The sequence below is a fragment of the Ciconia boyciana genome, chromosome 6 (genome assembly GCF_034638445.1).
Source record: "Ciconia boyciana chromosome 6, ASM3463844v1, whole genome shotgun sequence".
Taxonomy (NCBI): Eukaryota; Metazoa; Chordata; class Aves; order Ciconiiformes; family Ciconiidae; genus Ciconia; species Ciconia boyciana.
In genome coordinates, this window is record NC_132939.1 from 68,956,408 (window position 1) to 68,975,835 (window position 19,428).

General features: G+C 37.7%; 1 protein-coding gene and 1 long non-coding RNA gene across 5 annotated transcripts in view; one reads left to right on the forward strand and one right to left on the reverse strand.

Annotated features, from left to right (window-relative positions):
* The window catches only part of NIN (ninein), a 66,058-nt gene extending 46,775 nt beyond the window's left edge, over positions 1 to 19,283 (forward strand). For 2 of the 4 annotated variants that reach the window (XM_072865081.1, XM_072865079.1), the window contains exons 22-30: positions 755 to 877; positions 1,389 to 1,502; positions 2,220 to 2,366; positions 3,492 to 3,671; positions 4,224 to 4,373; positions 4,924 to 5,022; positions 8,694 to 8,885; positions 14,166 to 14,279; positions 15,308 to 19,283. In XM_072865081.1, the coding sequence (XP_072721182.1) occupies positions 755 to 877; positions 1,389 to 1,502; positions 2,220 to 2,366; positions 3,492 to 3,671; positions 4,224 to 4,373; positions 4,924 to 5,022; positions 8,694 to 8,885; positions 14,166 to 14,279; positions 15,308 to 15,517 (1,329 nt within the window). In that variant the 3' untranslated portion in view covers positions 15,518 to 19,283. Of the gene's footprint in view, positions 1 to 754; positions 878 to 1,388; positions 1,503 to 2,219; positions 2,367 to 3,491; positions 3,672 to 4,223; positions 4,374 to 4,923; positions 5,023 to 8,693; positions 8,886 to 10,702; positions 10,750 to 11,817; positions 12,228 to 14,165; positions 14,280 to 15,307 lie in introns of those variants that run through there. The other 2 variants (XM_072865082.1, XM_072865083.1) reach the window with 2 other exon arrangements.
* On the reverse strand, positions 16 to 17,370 carry LOC140653224 (uncharacterized). Its single transcript, XR_012043056.1, has 4 exons — positions 17,283 to 17,370; positions 8,609 to 8,865; positions 610 to 663; positions 16 to 128 (listed from the first exon to the last, which is right to left on the reverse strand). It is a non-coding gene; the product is annotated as an uncharacterized lncRNA (long non-coding RNA).
* Positions 19,284 to 19,428: the final 145 nt, after the last annotated feature.

The window sequence follows — 19,428 nt, forward strand, 5'->3', positions numbered from 1 at the left end:
TACAGTTCCATTTAAGGACTGGTCTCTTCCAGCACGTCCTCTTGAAGAGATCCTGTTGCTGAAACTGGCTGGAGACTTTGATATCTCACAACTTCTGAGGATAATTTCCTGGAGGGCTTGGTTATCACCTGTATAAACATGGTTCAATTGGCTGTAAATATATGCTAAGAAACATAGATAATGAAGGCTACAAATGAGTTAGCTCTCCTGATTAGGGCTCCACAAAGTAATTTTCATTACAGTGTAAAGCACTCATTTGATGCACCCAATGCTTAGGATTGATAATGGTCGTAAAAAGCAAAAGCAGATGAGGCCTATTAAGTAAAGAGTGGATTGTGGCTTGAGTGTAATTAAAGACAAAAGATTGAGTGAGCGAAGACAGAACGGCACAGGGGAAGGCAGAGTGTCAAGCTAAAGCACTGTGTCAAATGGGAAAAGGATCAGAAGTCGGCAGTACGGTATTTTTTTCCCCTTTTGCAGAAGAGGCAGAGAAAAGACCAGCCCTAAAGCAAATCCAAGGGATGACAGGCCAGTTAGGAATCTTTAGCGCTGCCGTTGCAGGAAGGATGCCCTGGATCCTATGAACGATACTTGTATGGTCATTCGTACCAAACTGCAGTATGCTCCTCTCTCTTCCGCTCTGTCCAGAGTGGGATGCTTGGCCTGGGGGAGAAGAGAAAGCTTTGTGTAACACTTGCATGCAAAATTCAGAAATGGCACAGAAACACAACTGTGAGGGGTTTATTTTCCACAGCTGCCCAGATGTCCTGATCTCTCTGATCTGCAAAATGAAGTTTCGAGCTTAATTACTAAAAATGAGAAGCTGCAGAAAGAAAAAGAAGCCCTGAGTGAGGAATTAAACAGATGTATTGATAAGGTAAGAAAGAGCTGCAAATCACATCACTGCCTACATGCTGTAATGGGCTGTTAAAATTCTTATATCATTATCTGTATCACCCTAACCTGTAAAACTACGCTGGATTTTTTTTTTCTTACCTTCAAGCCAGATAAAGGCTTAATTTTCTTGGCCTTTTTTTCCTAGCTGGTCTTAAAGAGAATGCTTAAATTCTTGATTATGTAGAAAATTCCAAACATTGCAAGGAACAGAGGCCTGGATATAAATATTGCAGCAGGACAAGGAAGACAGTGTTCTTGCACTTTTATTGCAACTCTAACATATTGTAACTCTGAAGTCAAGCAGTGTAACTAATATGCATGCTATAAATAATGATCCTCTTGTGTGGAGATTCGGGCTGGGAGCTGAGGGGTTTTTTGCTTTCCTCCATTTTCTTTGGTAGCTGTAACTCCCTCTAGCTTAACTCTCAAAGTCAAATTGAGTTAAAGAAAATCCTGAATGAGTCAGGCTTACCGATGTAATCTTATTTCAGGTAGCTAAAGTAAGCTGCTTAGAGAATGCAATTGGCAGCTTGAAGCAGGAACAGAAGTCCTGGGAACAGCAGAGTCAAACGCTGAAAACACAGCTCACCGTTTCACAAGAAAAGGTATAATAGTGATTTTTGTTATAGCCCTAGATCAAAAGCATTTTTTTAATCTCTTGTAGTGCTTTGTTCATAAAAAACAGCCCTCTTCTAATGTGTGCAAAGATGTCATGCAGCTAAGAATGGCCGCTTTGATGGGCTTTCAAAGTGACATTCTTAAAGGACAAGAGGAAACTTGTTAAATGCAATGAGGGACTTTTTTCCCCGAGAATAAGCTATGTTGTTTTGCAGCTACAGCCAAGTTCCTTTTGCCAATTCATTCTGCCCAGTTATTCCTAAAATACTGCAGAGACTCTGCTGTTGCTCCCCGCTCTTCTGGCGGTGGCTCGTCTCTCACCAGGCAGGGGAGGGGAACGAATGGCTATCTGCTTGGCTAATTATGCTTGGGGTTTCTTGTTGGCCGTGGGCTGCCAGGAAGAATAAATAATTCAAGAGAAATCTTCTCTTCCCGGCATATCACAATAAGTATTCAGGGGTGGAAAATGTGTCTCTGAATGCAGTATTGTGGCTGTAGTCAAAGGGGATGGCTATTAATTTGGAACAGAAAGTCAGAAAATCATTTAGCATTTTTAAAGGGGGCTGTCAGCATTAGAACTTCTTCACTCCTTCCATCAGAGATCCTAAATGCGTGTGATATGTGGTGCATACACATCCTAGCAGACCAAGGTTACGAGAAATCTTGGTCCAGCAAACGCCAAGCTGTGTTCCTGCTTGTTACAGGTTCAGAGTCTAGATGAAACGCTGCAAAATACCAACCTCCAAATGTCCCGACTAAAATCGGACTTACGGGTGACGCAACAGGAGAAGGAAACTCTTAAACAAGAAGTGATTTCGTTACACAAGCAACTGCAGAATGCCACTGAGAAGGTAATGGACTTCAGGTGGCACAAAGGCAGTCAGTTTTGCATGCCAGGGTTTACGGACAGTAGCTGCTGCTCTTCTGCAGCCTGCTGCTGTAGCCAACTTATTTCTTCAGGTTGGCTTGTCCATTAAAAGGACACAAATAGTGCTGCAGACTTGAGCAAGCAGACTCTGAGTTATGCAACTATAATTTTTAAATTTTTTTTTAAACAAGTGATATAAAGCTAACTTTAAAAAAAAAAAAAAGGTGAAAGGAGGTAGGTACAAAAAAACCCCTATTTTAATGATGTTTTCTATATTTAGCAGTTTTCCATTTAAAAATAGATAACTATAATTAGTCTTGTTGGATTGTATATAATGTGCAGATTTAAAACTTATTTTTAAAAAACTTGTTTTGAACGTAAGGACAGGCAATGATCAGTCCATCTCCTGAGTCTCCATTCTTCCCTGAAAGAAATCTTTTGCGCAAAAAAAAAAAAAAAAAAAATCTATGGACAATGTATGAATTTACACCTATCAAAACTATAACATATGAACAGTCCAACTAGTAATTGACAGGGGAATCTAATTTTCAGTCAAACTTGTTTTTTGAAAGGCGCAGTATTGTATCAGCCTCTCTTAACTGATGAGGAACTGTAATTGAAGGAGGTTGTAGACAGCAGTCTTGAGATTGGTATTATGAATTCAGTTAGTAATTTGGCTTGTTTGCCATGTAATTAAGGAATATTTAATGTCCACACAGAAAAGAGGCTGTTTCAGAATTGTACGACAGGAACTAAATTACAGCTATTACTGAATAATATATAATACTGAGTTCTATTATTTGCTTGATGAGGCTGTGAAATGGAGCACAAATTGCTTTTTTGTGTTGTTGAACTCTGCGTACTCATATCAACCATTCTGGCGTGCAGCTATCGTCTATGTTTTTAGCAAAGGGAAGCAGTTTGGTTTTGCACTGTGATTAGCATGTTGGGTTTCTTAGTGGAAAACAGTGTGTAGGCTGGGAGGAAGATGGGAATCCTGTGACTTTAGAGTCTGCAGTTACTGAAAGCCTACTTAAACCCCACCTGAATAGAGAAAATGTGTGCTGCTTTGTTTAAGGCCTAACCCTGCAATTCTGTCTGTCTTAAGAATCGGGTTCTAGAACTGGCTGTGCCTTCCTCAGGGCTGCAGGACCAACAGAGGCAACTACACTGGGATGAACTGGACCAGCTGACGAAACAGGAGCAGCAGCTGCTCAGGCAGGAGAATGAGAGGCTGCAGAGAGAAGTCCAGAGCACTAAAACAGACCTGACTCACTCCAGGGAGAAGGTAACCTGAGCAAGCTGACAGATCAGAGAGGCGGTCCGCGCGAGCTACGGGCAAAACTGAATGATTCTTGTTTTGCAGTGGGTAATACAGGAGGGGAATGTTGCTCATGAGTTTTGAATAGAAACATTTGCAGAAAGAATGCATAATGGAATAGTTTTCCTTTTATATCTGCACTGAGTATGCAGACACTCTTAAACAGCTCTTTTTTAAAATTTATTTTTATAAGAAAATCCTGACAACTCTAAGATTCTAAGATTCTTGTCTAAGATTCTGGTCCGACTTTCACTTAATGCCCTTCAGTTTTTTTCTTTCATAACAACTTCGTAATATTCCGAGCATTCTGCGTGTCCAATTTCTTGGTTCACAGTATTAGGCAGATTATGGGGAAGAGGAAGGGAAAGACCTTCTGTTGCTCAAAGCTAAAATGTCAAAAATACACCGGAATCTGCTATGAGTCCGAAATCAATTGGTATTTGAGATTAAGTAGATGCAATTTGATTTTTGAATGGTCTGGAATGTTTTCCCACATTTGTTCATCTCTGCTCTCTTTAGATCAGACAGCTGGAATCTACAATCCTTTCCCTAAAGCACCAAAAGCATCAAAGCCAGTCAGGTATCGTCAAAGCCATAGAGCAAGAGAAATTAAGCTTGAAGAGAGAGTGTGAACAGCTTCAGAAGGAGTTGTCATCTGCAAACAGGAAGGTTAGTTTTAGATGGTAAATAAGTGACTCTGTGCAGTACTTTCCATCTCTAAGAGCTAATGGGGTAAGCTCTAATTTTCTTCTTTTACTCTGAGCTTTGCGTTCTTTGTCTCTTACGAATGCCTGTCCCAAGGAGCTGACTGTCGTCTGTGCTGCTGCAGAGCATGCAGGGTGGAAGTCTATGCCAACGTGCTGCAGGACTTCTAGTGGGCACAAACACTTCAGTGGTAAAACATGGAAACCATAAACAAAACGCAGCCTGCCCAAGTGCTCTGCAATACACAGCGTTTGTGTGCCGGTATTACCACTTTCAGATTAAAAATCAGTTACCGTGCCTATTCTTTGAAACTTGTGTCAGAGACGCTGTGTGACATTGTCTTAGACATCGCTTTCAGCAAAGCATTACACTTGTCCAAATAGTTAGGTCTTTTAATCTTGAATTGTCTTGATGTGCAGTGATTCATGCCTTGCATATTGGGAAGAAAAAAAAAAAACCCACAGATAAAATGAGAAAGTACTATCTTTTTAAGGAAACTTCTTGTCTTTAATAGATCAGTCAGATGAATTCTCTTGAACGTGAACTGGAAACCAGCTCAGAAAATGAAGGACTACGGAAAAAGCAAGTCAAACTGGATGATCAGTTAATGGAGGTACTTTTCAATTAGTGTTGACTGTACTGAATAGTGTGGGGCTTTATCACTATCTCACTGAATCTATGAATTTATTTAAAAACAACTTCTAGATGTGTAGGAACAGAGGAAACTGATCGAAACTAGAAGAATTAATCTCTCCTAATGCCTAATCTCATTTTCATGATCAAGATGTTAGTGTGACAAACATACTTCTCTGAAGCACGTTGTGGTTGATCGTAATTCACGTAAGGCTTCAGATATAAAATCAAATAGCGAAGAAGTTTCTTTCTGTGCTTGAGGCAAGGCTAACACTTTCCTCTTCCTTCCTAAAACATGTAACCTGAAGTTTCCTAACTAATATTTGCATAATGCTGCTCTTAATGTAGAAACCTGTTCTTATTTACTCTGGGAATAATTTGCTGAATTTAAGCCTTGCTATCTTATCTAGATCGTGATAGAATAACAATTCACACAACTTGCTGTTAATCTGAAGGCATGAGTGAAAACTTCAATTGAGATTCTTCCAAAGCCTGCTGTAAATGTGGATGTTTGTTCAGTACTGCTGGAGATGGATCATGCTGGATGTTATGAAAACTGCATAATTCTTAGGTGTCCTCGGTTACAAGAATGGGCAAGCTTAACTACGTTAAGTTAGCGTATCCCTTAAGGTCAGGCTAGACCTCTGAGTTGTCTCTCAGCAGTCTTGCCTAAACTTGATGTCCTGAATTTGAGTTTAAAACATAATATTAAAAAAAAAAAACCAACCCAAACCCACAATTTTGACTTGTTCCATAAATCAAAGCATCTTCTAGATGAGGCTTTTACAACACCATTTATTAAAAGACTTCATGTTTTTCATCAAGAGAGCAAATGGGAAACATGTTATGCTGAATATACTACGTAATTAGCTATAAAATTGTAAAAACTTGATTAGAAAAGATGAGATTTTGACAAGTTACTGAAAAGACTGTTTATGTGCCCTGCGCTTTTATTTATATAGTCTTAATTAAGCTTTGGGAAAATTCCAAACACTGTTAAACCCTTTAGTATAAACACCAAGCATGGAATTGCATTTTCTCCTAAAACTTGTATTTCAAACATGCAGGACTTTTGATACTCCTGATAACATTTTCCCAGCAGGTGTGTATAACATTCACTGAGCACTTTATGACTTCTAACTTTCTCTTTTGTGCCTGTTCTCCTTTTGTTCGTGGCTAACCTGTCTAGAACTCAGTGGTTGGAACTAGCAGAGAAGGGTGCAGTTCTCTTTCTGAAATAGTGTGCGAAGGTAGAGCAATCGTTTTCAATGTAATACCATAGCATGGAGAAAACATTTCTTTCTTTTATGGATTTTTTTTTTTTTTATTCCATGCATCTTTTAAGTAAAGAAGCCACTATTCATTTTGATGTATGATGTTTACTTTGACAGCTGCACACTAACTTCTTTGCGGTTAGTATATCGTGCAATTTGATTCTGTAGGCCAAGAAGTTGTATACTTCTAAGGCATTGCCATGAAAATGGAGAGAAATCATCAGCTGCATTCAAAAGAATTAAACTGATCGTAAGAAAATGAAAAGTGGCTCAACCCCTTCCTTCTAACCCATTGACTGTGAGGCTTGAAGGTGTTTTCGTATTTACCTCTGATACTGCATGCTTTGTCACCAGACTGTCAAATGTTGCCTTACTATTAACTGATATATGATCACACTCAGTGTCATCCCTAATAGTTTAGCAAGTTCATTATTGTTCCACTTTCTTCCATAGATGAATACAGCAAGACTATATTGTTTTCATTAGCCACGCAATTGGTATTTATTTTTAAGGTGCTGTTAACATTAATTGACTATTTCTTCAGCTCTTTCATTAGATACTTGTGTGCTTCACAACATTACAGGAAACCCTAAACAAATTCCGTCAAAAGCTCATTATTTGTACTGTTTATATTGTCAGTAAAAGAGTAGCTCCTTTACAGACAAGTTGATTCAAGAGAACCTCCTGATAGCTTAAAAAAATACAAATAGTTTTATTTTAAAATATTTACAAACCTATTTTCTGTTTACGTGGGCCAGCAGAGATGTACAGATGCTAACACGGCCAGAAGAGCTGCACCATTATGAAAAATACTTGTAGTTGTTTACATTATAGATGAACTCAACTGAAATATGATTACAAATTGAGGCCTTAATTCTACCACTTGTGGAAGGAAAATGAAAACCACTAACATAATCTTATATGCCTTTTCCTAAGGGAAGAGAGTAATGGTTTTGAGATAACAGGTGAGAATGTTATGATGTGGTCAGCTAAACTTTATGGGAAGAAAGTATTAATCTTACGTGAATTCAAGCTGCAAATCAGCTTGTCTGAAACATCAGGGGGTTTTACTGTACAGTTCTGGTCTTTTTGTTAGTATTATAAACTATTACCGCTGTGAGCTAGTGTTACCTGGATTTTACTTTAGTCTAGAAAAACGCTAAATAGTCACATGAAACACTCTTAGCTCTTAATATTGTCCGAAAGTTCATCCAGTGCTGGGCCAGTTTATCTGACTTGGGCTCGCATGGTTGCAATGCTACCGTAGTAAGGTAATGCCAGAAATGCCTCTTTTCTAGCCACCTTCATCCAGTAACTGTCATAGCATTGCCTGGGAGCAGCACTTAATTAAATGATGTGGGGAAGCTAAACCGTTTGGGACAAGTCTGTTCTGAGGTGCTCTTTTTGCTGTAGCAAGGACTATTAGGAATGCGAACCTTTTGTCCCACATGAAACGCCTAGTTTTACCAACTAAAAGACTTCTCTGGTAGTATAACTTCACAAAGGACAACCAGTGTGCATGAACTCTTTGTTGGTATATACTACCTTTACATTACGTAGGCTTGCTGAGGCATTTGGTAACTTTTTTTGGTTTTTTAGTGAAAGCAAGACTTAAATTTGGAATTAAACTACTTCAGTTTACTACATGCATCCATATCTCGAGGGCCCCTCTGAGTATACTTTTGCTTATGCAGCACAGACACTCAGGAGGTCTCCAGACTTGCTTATCAAACTCTGCTGTGGCATGTCTCAAAATGAAAATTGTAAAATGTGTTAAAGTTTCTACAGTTAGTGAACATAAGGAAAGATATGGGATTCTAAATACTGAATTCTGAATGTAATATAGCAGCTGGCATCAAATTACTTAAGTTATCATACATTACACTGAAAATTTGTTTTGCTTTAGAGAATGTTATCTCTCCAGCCTAGATTAAAGACTAGAAATAATCATCACTGGTGGACAACTTCTTCAGCCTGCCTCATGCTAGTGCTTTTATTTGTAAGTGGATACTATTTTTAGAAGAGCTGCTGAGATCAAAGTTAAAATTAAAAAGGACTATAAAGTTAAAGCTCACCACAGGCCCATTTAACTTTGACGGGATTTCATCAGAAATTCAGTGAATTTATAAATCAGGTCTGAAATCATGAATCAAAGCTCAGATTCCTTTACACTTCAGAACTGCACATAAAGATGCATCTTTTCTCTTTCTGATGAAAAAAGTTGTCTGTTTAGCTTCTGTTACTGAGTTCAGGCTTGTTTCTCTTGCGTCCAACAAATTGTTCAAGACTAACCTGATGTCTAGTGCATCACTGAAAGATATGTTGTATGAACGGCAGTGCTGCTTTTTCCTGATGGCTGGCTGACTTTACTCTTCAGATGCTCCACTCAAGCGCCAGTGTGATGCTTAGCCAGTCACCGCACTCCCGGGAGCTCCAGCAGCAAGGCTGTGCTATGGTGCCCAAGGAACAGTTCCTGCAGCTCCAACACCAGCTACTACAAGCAGAGAGGAGGAGTCAACGTCTTCAAGAAGAACTCGAAAGCAGACCCTCTGAAACAAACATGCAACAGGTAAAGCTCTCATTACTCTGCAGGTTACAAATTTAAAAGGATATCTGGTTAGTTTCCTTGGTTTTTTTTCAATTCTGATGAGATCCGTTCTCTGTTTATGCCAGTTCAAAAATGAAAATTAAAATTCATTCTATCAAAGGGATGTACAAACCAAACCTTTGTTATTTAGCATATTGAGTTTGAGCCATAGCTTAATTCTGAAGTCCTCTTAATCTTTTTAAAATAAAAACCACTCCCCTCCACATTCAACTGGCTTTTCTCCTTCTGATCAATGTGCAGGAAGTGTTTATAGGTTTTGTTTTGTTTTTCTCTATCTAACGTCCATGCCTGGAACCATTGTTTTAAAAAACGCACTGCACCACATATTGCACAAGCACATACCCATCACACATAAAATATGGGTTTGGGCTGTTGCTGTCACAGGGAGTTCTGTCAGCTGAAATAGAGCAGAATACAAACAAATTAATCCTTTTTATAAGGTCAGCCTATCTTCGTTATTTGGCCATATGACACGACATTGTTTGGAGAACACTGTTACTGTTACACAGAAACTTCAATGCTGGTATTTCTGAGGAAACACAATCTAATTCCAAGGAAGACTCCAGCCACTGCACATATTGGGCTGAGTCACTTTTAGTGTTGCTTTGGTTTTTTTAACATGTAAAACTGAATTATAGGCAACAGGTAGAAAAGTTTGCACCTCCCATATAAAAACTAAGCTTGGGGCCTAGGCTTGCCACATGACTCTCTTCTTCAAAAAGTAACTGAATCTCTAAATCTCTAAAGCTTTGGCTCAGGCCATAGCTCTTAAAATAATATTACAACTTTATCTTATGAGAAAAGATAAAGTTGTAAATAACTGAGATAAAATACTAACACTTTTATTAATCTGTTAGCAGAAAAAAACCCAAACCTTTACATTTTAAACTCAGATTGCAGTTACACTTTTAAAAAAAATAATAAGACCAAGACTTTGAAGCTCAAAAGTCTCTAAGCATGTTAATAGGGTATTCTGGAGAAAAGGTATTATGGAGACACAGTATATGCAGTAACAGTTTGTAAAGTTTCCAAAACTTGGAGTAAGAATTCTTTTTTGAGAAAAGCATAAAATCAAAAAGTTCCCTCCAAAAAAGAACTTAACAGCAAATAATAATAAACCAATTGTAAGGTTCTCTCCCTTCCAGCTGAGTCCTGATAGAAGTGCATTACCACAGGCTAATGTACTTGGTCGCATACAATGGAAAGTGGAGCGTGCAGTTTAATTTTGAAATCAATAAAAGCCATATTACAGCAGTCGCATCTGCAAATGAATGTGCTCTGTATTGCATTAGGAGTGATGACTTTGTAATTTTGCCTTTGAAAGCCTGAGAAACAATTTGCAAACTAGTCACATCCTGGAACTTGTAGTTCTACAGATAAATCACTTCTACATTTCCTGTAAACGCTTTTATTCTGGAAGGCTTCATGAATTTAAAAATACTTTCAGAGAGGCTTTGCAAATATTTTCTGTCAATGCACTAATGCACTTAATCCTTTTAAATTTTTTTCTATTGATTTTTTTTTTCTTCAAGTGAGTGGATATTACGGTTTATAACATCTCCTACAGCTTTTTTCATGGGCTTTACTAGATAACTTTCTAAAATCATTATTAAGCACATGCATTCTACAACTATAAACAAGGCCAAATTTTAGTTTGTCTCAACTTTGACATTTCTGTAAGCACATCTTGCTTTAATTCTCACTGATTTTTCTTCGTCATCCTGAATTCTAGGGCTAACATTTAGTTGAGCTTATGTCCATTTTAATGTCCCCTTTAGCATCTTGAAAAATCGCATCCTAATCCCTCTTCATCATCTTTTCACCAGTGAGTACAACATCAGGTTATCCACGCTTTCTGTGTAAATTTAATCACCTAGTTTTGCTGCTGCTGCTTTGCACTTTGCAGCTTTCTTAGATACTGAGTCCTTCTGTGTAATAAGGTATCCAAAGTTATCCCCTTCCTTTTTGGGATTATTTTATGTTCATCGTGCTTTGCAATTTCATTGCGTTTTGATCATTGCTACAGTGGTCTGCGTTCTCATTCATTTTTTTTTTTACAGTCAATCTTGAGCTATTGTCCTCCAAAGACTACTGTCATACGTTCAGATTTCACTAAATTAAAACTCCTGAGCCTTTTCTACTGCGTTAACCTGTCTGGACTCTTCTGAATTCCAAATTAGTGTTTCTGCTGTGTCTAGTGCTGTGATTCTTACCTGCTGCACAGTAGCAATCACTGCACTTGCTCTCATATTCCTTGCTCAATAACTAGATTTGGGAGCCTGTTAATGACCCAGTATTTTCCTAAGTTCTCTTAGAACCTCTGCCAACCAATATTTTTGTTCAGAGTACTTAGTTGCTCAACTTCCCCTTTCTTCAGCTCTTTATTTCAAAATTCAAATCACCTCTGACCAACAGCTTCTTCACCTGTCTCAGGAAAAGACTTACAACTAGGTTTAAAATAGAAATGCAAATAAGTTTCCGAAGGAGGTCAGTGGATTACATTTTTCACAAATGCTATTCAGCAATCTGTGAGATTATATATATAGTGGTGGTGATAACCTCTAAGAAACCTAACTGCTTTGCTAATTGCAGTCAGTCACAGTCACTGATCTTTTTAAATCCCCCAAAACCGTGGATGAGCCATCTGAAGAGTCCTTACATCTAGAAAATGCATCCTGAATATCTCCTCAATCGCAGATGTGTAGCGCTAATACTAGTATTTAGAGAAATATAGTATGTGAGACTCTGCATGCTTTCTTTTGTGTGTGTTTTTGTTTGTCTTGCGTTGCTTGCTTCGCTTGTATTGGTGGTTTGCTTTAACTAAGTATACGTACGTATTTAAAAGAAAATCTGGATATCAGGGTGAAGTATCCCACTTGCCTTCTTTCTCTAGGCCTTGCTACCGGAGCAGCGAGCAGTGCATGCAGATTCCTACCGGAGGATCGGGCACCTCTGACAGCTTGGCTGCTTATGATCTCATTGCTTACCATGATAAACACACACAAACACACGAACTGGCATAAGCTGAGAAACTTGAGGATCAAATTATTTTGTGTTTTTTCAAAAAAAAAAAAAGTCTCCACAGTGTTATTTCCTATTTATTTGTCTAGAAGCTCTTTTGTGAAAGTTCATAAGCTGTCTTTTTTAATTTGTTACAAATACTTTTTATTTATGTTATTTAAAATGTGGAGTTGTTCAGTGTGGGAAGAGACTATTTTTCTCAAATGGTACTAATTTTATATGAGATTTGAAGAAAATCTGGGGTATTTATACTGCATTTTTGTATAAGATGTATAAACTTTTTAACAGGGAAAGATTACATTTTTTGATGTAAATGAAAAATAAAATTTTTTTAAACATAATGTCTCTTGTCTTAATAGTATCAATAGTTTCAGCTTTATGAACAAGAATTAACAAATTTTAGACAAAATATTTGTCTTTGGTACTGAGAATTGTCATATCAGGACTTCTGGGAAAGATTTGTAATAGGGGATATACTTAAGTACAGATACTCAGCTTCTCTTTAGCAGATGGACCTGCACGTTTAAGAAAAAGAATTTGCATAGTACATGGGCATATTCTACTGCTGTGGCCATAAAGTAAAAAGGCAGTGCCAGAAAAGGGAAAATCATTAACACGCTTGTTTCTTGGATAACATTCCTTAGGGGTTTTTCTTTTGTCTCACATTACTAGATTAAACTAGATTTTTAATACTTTAAGAGGTCAGAAAAACACCTCTTTACAGCCTGTGATTTTTCTAGTTGGGAGCCATGAACCATTCCAGCTGTTTGCTTTCAGAGATCTTTTTGCTCCTATCTTTCTAATGACCTCAAAGCTAATGCTTGAGCCAGCTTCTCCCATTAAACATGAAATAATACCAAATTAGACAGAACATTCTCAAATCAACTTTAAGCCAAAAAAACAGAGCTCACAGGTATTGGGACCACTATAATTCTTAGTTTCCACTTAACTACTCACTCAAGGCTCCTGCAACCAATATGAAGTGAATAGTCAGCCATCTTTTTGAATTCCAATCAAATTACAAAAGATAGCTCAGGATAACTTGGCTGGAAAGTCCCCTGCAAGTTCTGCTTAATAGTAATTTTTTAATCCAGAAAAATACCCAGTCCAGCAACACTGTAAAACTGCTTTCTATATGACTAATGTAACTTTTTTCAATTTTTTCACAAGCTAAGTGGTCATATAACCCCATACACAGACTTAAGGAGTTTCTGGTGTTACCACAAATAATGTTGACTGGACTTCAGTCAATCCCCTAAGGGAATCTTTCTACAGTGGTTTAGATGAGCAACTAACTACCTGAAACACTCCTCCCTCAGTTTTTCATTTATCCTCCCCCACGTGTGTGAAGGTACTTTGGTTTTGAAGGTATTTTGTTTTGGGGAGAAGGTTAGTGCTTTCTCAAAGCTAATCTTGTCAGATGACTTCCTAGACTTAAGAGTAACGAGCTAGCATTAAAATAAAGAATCCCTTTCCCCGAAGTCAGTGTCTAAAGTTCCCAAATACAAACAAGCTTTCTTGTAGTTCCTGGTGTTTCTAATTTATTTGGGAAAATTTCACTCAACCATTGGTGTCACGGGCATGCTCATGACAGTGAGTTACTATGCTTTTAGTTAGACTGTCTGTTACCTCCCTGAAGAAAAAGAGCAAAAGCGTTCTAGAGTTACTATTTGGAAACATTAGTTACCAACAACTAAGCTAAAAAAAAGAAGTAAAAAACCAAGTTTGGGATGATAACAATCTAATCCTTTAGGATATTACTCAATTTCAAGGGGGCTTTAGCACAGGAGAGTTATACTGTCAAACTAACATGCCCTTATGACTTCACCTTAATTTTTTTCTGAAATCATTAAGATTTTGATTGGTATTTTGTTTCCCACATTCAACAGAAATATGGCAGCACCTAAGAACAAGAGGAGGAAACTATCCAGATCTGACTATCACAGTCAAGGCAGAACTTAGAATTTTATATCAATTTTTCTTAGATCTGGTAATCTCAAGGGTAACTTAGACTTGGAAAACTAGTTCAATGCTGTGAGTGTCCTTTAAGCGTGGCCATAACATTTTGCTTCTGTGAATGGTTTATTAATTTAGTCAACTCTTTAAAATACTCAAAGGTGGAGTGCTAGCTATTTTCTTAAGCACAAACTGAAAAAAAGGAGACTGGTGAATGCAAACTGATTTTTGTTAACTGATCCTCACATAAATGTTGCTTTCCAGGGGGGTCATGAGCAGCTTCTAAAAATGATGGAAGAACGTATGATGGATGTTGAACAGAAACTAAGGCTTGTGAAGAGGCTTCTCCAAGATAAAGTAAATCAGCTGAAAGAACAAGTAAGCATTCTTACTCTCTTCCTCAAATCATCTCCATTACTTCTGTAAACAACTAAGTGGGCAAAAGCTGCCAAGCTATTCTTGCTTAGAATAAGGTTAGAGGTGCTTTCCTTTTTCTTTTAATGCTTCTGAGGTAAAGTACAATATATTTGCCCCCAAATTCCTGAAACTCCAAATTGGGGACTGAATCCACCACTCATTAATTTCCTAAAAGCTATGCTTGTTTGCTTGTTTGGTATGCTGATGCACTTGAAGTCAGGAAACAAACATCAAATTCCAGACAAGTATCCTAACTGGAAAAGTTGCTTAGAAAAGGAGGAAAAAATTTCCTGAAGAGTACAGACAGGATTACGGTACAATTATTGATTTCTCTACACCCCCTGCTCCAACACACCCTTTGCTTGACATGGTTTTGGGGGTTTTGTTCTTGCCCTGGTCTGCCTTCTTCAGGAGTCCTCAATAGTGTAGGGAAAGGTGGCTCTGGAGCACTTAGACAGGCGTGACAACGGCATCTGCTTTCTACTGAGGTAAACTCTCCTCTTTCATGTTAAGGAAGTGCTGTACTGACAGGGTCTCCTGCCAAAGGGCTGTTCCCAAAAGCACGCAGACAAGTGCTAGGCTGCTCTCCCCAGTTTTATAGGAGCTGGTGGTCCAAACCTTGGAGGAAGTCCCTCTGTGGGATCACTGGGCTTGTGGATCCTCTTGTGAACTAGGGGAGTTACCCTTAGAGCACAAATGCTATAAAGCAGTACTCATCTGACAAGATTCATTTGAAGCCCTCTATCAATCTGCCTGATCTCCTTACGAAGTCTTTCCAGTTTCAAAACATTCATAGTATCTATAAAGACTCCACAAACATATAGGTTTTTAACAAAGGAAAATAAGATGAATGGGTGGGCTGTCTTCCTTTGATATTTGAGTTACAATAAACACATTCACCTACTTTCCCAGCACTGTTCTTGCTTTGAATTTTTTATTTTTATTTTGCTTTTAATTTGCTGAGTAATTATGTTCTATTCACAATGCAGCTTTCCAAGAATACTAAAGCAGATGCAATGGTCAAGGATCTCTATGTTGAGAATGCACAGCTGCTGAAGGCTTTGGAGATGACAGAACAGCGGCAGAAAACTGCTGAAAGGAAAAACTATTTACTAGAAGAAAAAATTGCCAACCTCAATAGAATAGTAAAGAACCTGGCATCCCCATCATTTAATTCAGCATCCGAGATAAGGTCATAGCAAAGCCATTAAGTCTGCCACAGTCCCATGCACTTTACTGAAATGTTAATATTTCAGCTTTTCACTGTGTTGCCTTTTTGTATTGATGATTTTTAGTTAACAGATGCCTCCAAGGAGAGGACAGATCTAAATCCCAAACCAGACACTGCCAAAAGAGAACTTTTGTTTATTCCCAAACGTTTTTTCTGTTAAGTTTTGCCTAAAAGTAATCTTCACTCTGTAAAGAGACACGTTTTTCTAAGTTAACTTATTTTGATACTTTGGTTTTAGTTTAAAATATAAATTCTGGATTTACTGTACTGAATCAATTATTCCAAGCCAAGGTCTAATGCAAGCATACATTACTGAATTCAAAACTTTAAAATATTTTTTGCTTTCTAGGATACTTCACGGTCCAAATCTAGTAATATTGATAGGTCAGTCTTCAACACTGTCAGTACAATTGCTATTGAAAACAAGACTTTCCTGATACGGTTTGTGTCCCGCAAATAGATTCTGGTTTCTGTAAAGCAATATGCTCCACCTTACACATTAGGCTTCTGGGTTATTCTTCATGGCTGTTTCTCTGCCAAGCTCAGAAAAAAAGTTTTCTTAAAAATATGTAAATAGACTACTGCCTCCAACTAAGTGTAACAGTATTTCATCTGAAGAAATTTCCCAGCTGGCAAATAAAGACTACAACTTTTTTTTTTTTTAAGCTGGGCTGCCAGACAACTTAAAAATTGTAGAGGCCTTAATTTTTTTGTATGTGGAAATAAGTTATACTAAACAAAGGAAGAGTTACTAAACAGAAGTGAAGATGTGAATTTTGTTTATATAATTTTTAAATTCAGTAAAGCAGTGGAGTATGTTTATTAAATAACTGGCAGAAGAATGCAGAGAGTCACTGGAATGATTTCTTCAGTGAAATCCTGTCACTAGGCCTCACAAACATGGACCTTTGGATTAATGCAGTGTTCATTTTGACCTGAGTGATAATTTGAAAAGGCCTGTCTTTTGTAGTAGATCCTAGTACAGAATCTCTAAGTTTGTAATTAATCGTGGAGAACCATATTCAATGTGAATATGAAGAACTCAGGGAATAACAGCCTAAATTACCTTCCTTCAACATTATAAATGTGGCTATTAATGTCAATAGATGAAGATAAACGTGCATTAGGAAAAGCAGGATAAACCAAATTGTATTTGGATGAGTATTACCTTAGTACTCCTAGACCAACAGGCAGAAATGCTGTAGTCATGAAGGTCGAAGAGCATCAAGGTTTGTAACAACAGGTTATACCTCCCATCTGATCCGTCGATGAGGCTCGGGAAATGCAAGTGTTCTGGGAACACCTTCAAGACTGAGACGGGTCTGACACAGAAGCAGCTGAGTAAGAGCTTGCGTGCTCCAATGCTTGTATATAACCTATTACTGCAAATAGTCTAAATGCCCTACAAATGCCTTGCCTCCATCAGACCAGTAAGACACATTTAAACAATGTAAATAAAACTGGTGAAAGGGGCCATACTGGTGATACTTGAAACTGGACCTCTTTAAATATGCGTGAACTGAGAATGCAGAGGAAGAGGGTGAGATATTTTGTCTCTGAGACCGCTAGCAAGGTGACAATTCTGACAGCACTTGTAATGAGCCAAAAGTCCCCCAGAAACTGGGATAATACTGCCTACAAGCTGTGGAGTAACCTCTGGAAAATGACTTTCTCTTGGTACTGATTCGCATGTGGCTGTAGGGGATATTCTCTGTGTCCACATGGTTACTTACCAGTTTTGGAGGGTTGAGGGACTGAACTAGACATACAGGGCATGACTTCCTCTTCTCCTCCCACTCCTCCTCCATTGCTTTACGCAGGCAATATAGTGGAAATGGAAATACAATAATGTAAGAAGAACACGTTGGAGTATCACAAAGTCCTTATAAATGATTTCACTGCTAGGCTATTCAAAATGCCTGTACTGGGTGTTTCTCTAAGTAATCTCAAATTCAGGGATTTACATATCCTGTTTTTCAGAGGCTGCAAAAATTTTTTCAAAAATTGGAAATGCATCAAATTGACAAACTGCATTGATATAAATCAGAGCTTTTAAAAATTTGAAGTAGCGAGACCTTGTTTCTTTTAATATTAATCAGTAAGTAGTATCAGTTACAATAAATCTCTGTGTGTGGGTACCAGGGCTGCATGTTAGCAATATGGTAATTGAGCACACCCTAAAACCATGCCTATGCTACAGAAATTAGCAAAGTTTCAAAATACTTCCAGGAAACCATGTAAATGAGGTTCAGATGATCAGAACTGTATCTGGGAAAAATATCATTAGCTAGCACATTTTAACACTACTTCATATCTTGACCTAGCTTTACTTCTAATGCTCAGTATGTGACCGAAGCCTGAATGCTGAACAGAGGGAATGAGTATTTCACTTAAACTATTGTGGAATTAATTTCACATTACTCAGTTTTAAAGGCTAGACTATTTAAGTGATTCTTTTAATCTCCTGGAAGTTACCAGGTTTTTATAAACCGAACATAACAACATTTCTAGAGCACAGTACTAAAAAGGGAACCCAGATGTTGGAATAGAAGGGAGAAACAGAGAAAAGGGATTTTGACTTCTCCCTTTCTCACCCTATCCTACCTTGCTCTACTTCTCTTTCATTTGGCTTCAAAAAACTAACCTAGCCACGGGAGAGAGGAGGAGTAGGAGGAGGAAAATATTTGGTAAATATTCTTTAGACAAAACTCCAATTTCACTGGAATACTTGTGTGAATTAATTCTCAGAAGTGCCTTTTGTAATTACATATTCTAGAGCCTTTCTGTACTGTACTGGTTTTGTTGCTACAGGACAATTCAGGACAATCCCTTCCTAAACGGAGGGAACACGGAGAAAGGTAGCGCTGCTTACAAACGAGTGTCATGTTGCTTATTGGTGCATTGTGTCAGCTCAGAAGATAAGGAGCTAGTTTTACAAAGTCCAGGCTACGGAAAATAAGCATATAAACATGTAAGTTATTAAGCATTAGCCGTCTTTTGTGCATGAATGTGTCTCCTATGCAGCACAGGCATTTTAAAGATACCAAAGTATTTAATGGGATTGTATCTGTCAAAAGTCACTGAATTTCTAGGCCTCATTCATACAACAGGTCTTGCCAATTAAGGTATTAAAACACCTTCTGGTCATAAAGTAGTTAAATGTTTTCAACTCCTGCTTTATGAATCACTGTGAAAATAAAGGCACAAGGATGTCTAGGGTTGGGAGTTTTGGAAGAGGAGAGACCCCAAGTTAAATTTGTGTACTAAATTCACACCGTTTGAAGTGCTACTTGTCAATTTAGAATGATTTAAAAGTATACATTGTCACACATTCTCCAATTAGTACTTTAAATACAAGGAAAACTGAATTCTTTGCATTCTGATTTAAGAAAAAAAAAAGGATTGTAACATATTTGATTTTAGCCAGATTATATGTAAAGTAGAGCAGGGGACAGTCTGGATCTACCAAGAGTAACATCCTTTCGTTTCCTTCCAGCAAATGACATCACTGTCTCTCAGGTTTTCCATCATTTACCTGTTAAGTCTCCTGTTCAGTGTCAGATGCTGTCATTTCATGACAAATGACTTCTGTATAAATGAAAACAATTGTATATTTTTTTTTCTATTGTTTTGTTACAGTGTAATATATTGTCCTTAGAACATGTAAAACTGGAAGATGAACCAACTTACACATTATTTATAATGAATGTAAAAAAAAATAAAAATTACTGTATGATCCATGCTTGTGTCTTTCATTTTTTATCCAACTTTAAAGTATTTCAGTGTCTTCCCATGGAAGTTGTAGGTGTTTCACGTAGTACCTGCAAATTCATCAAATGCGTACACAAAGCTCTAATAATAAAAAAGACAGTTTGGCAG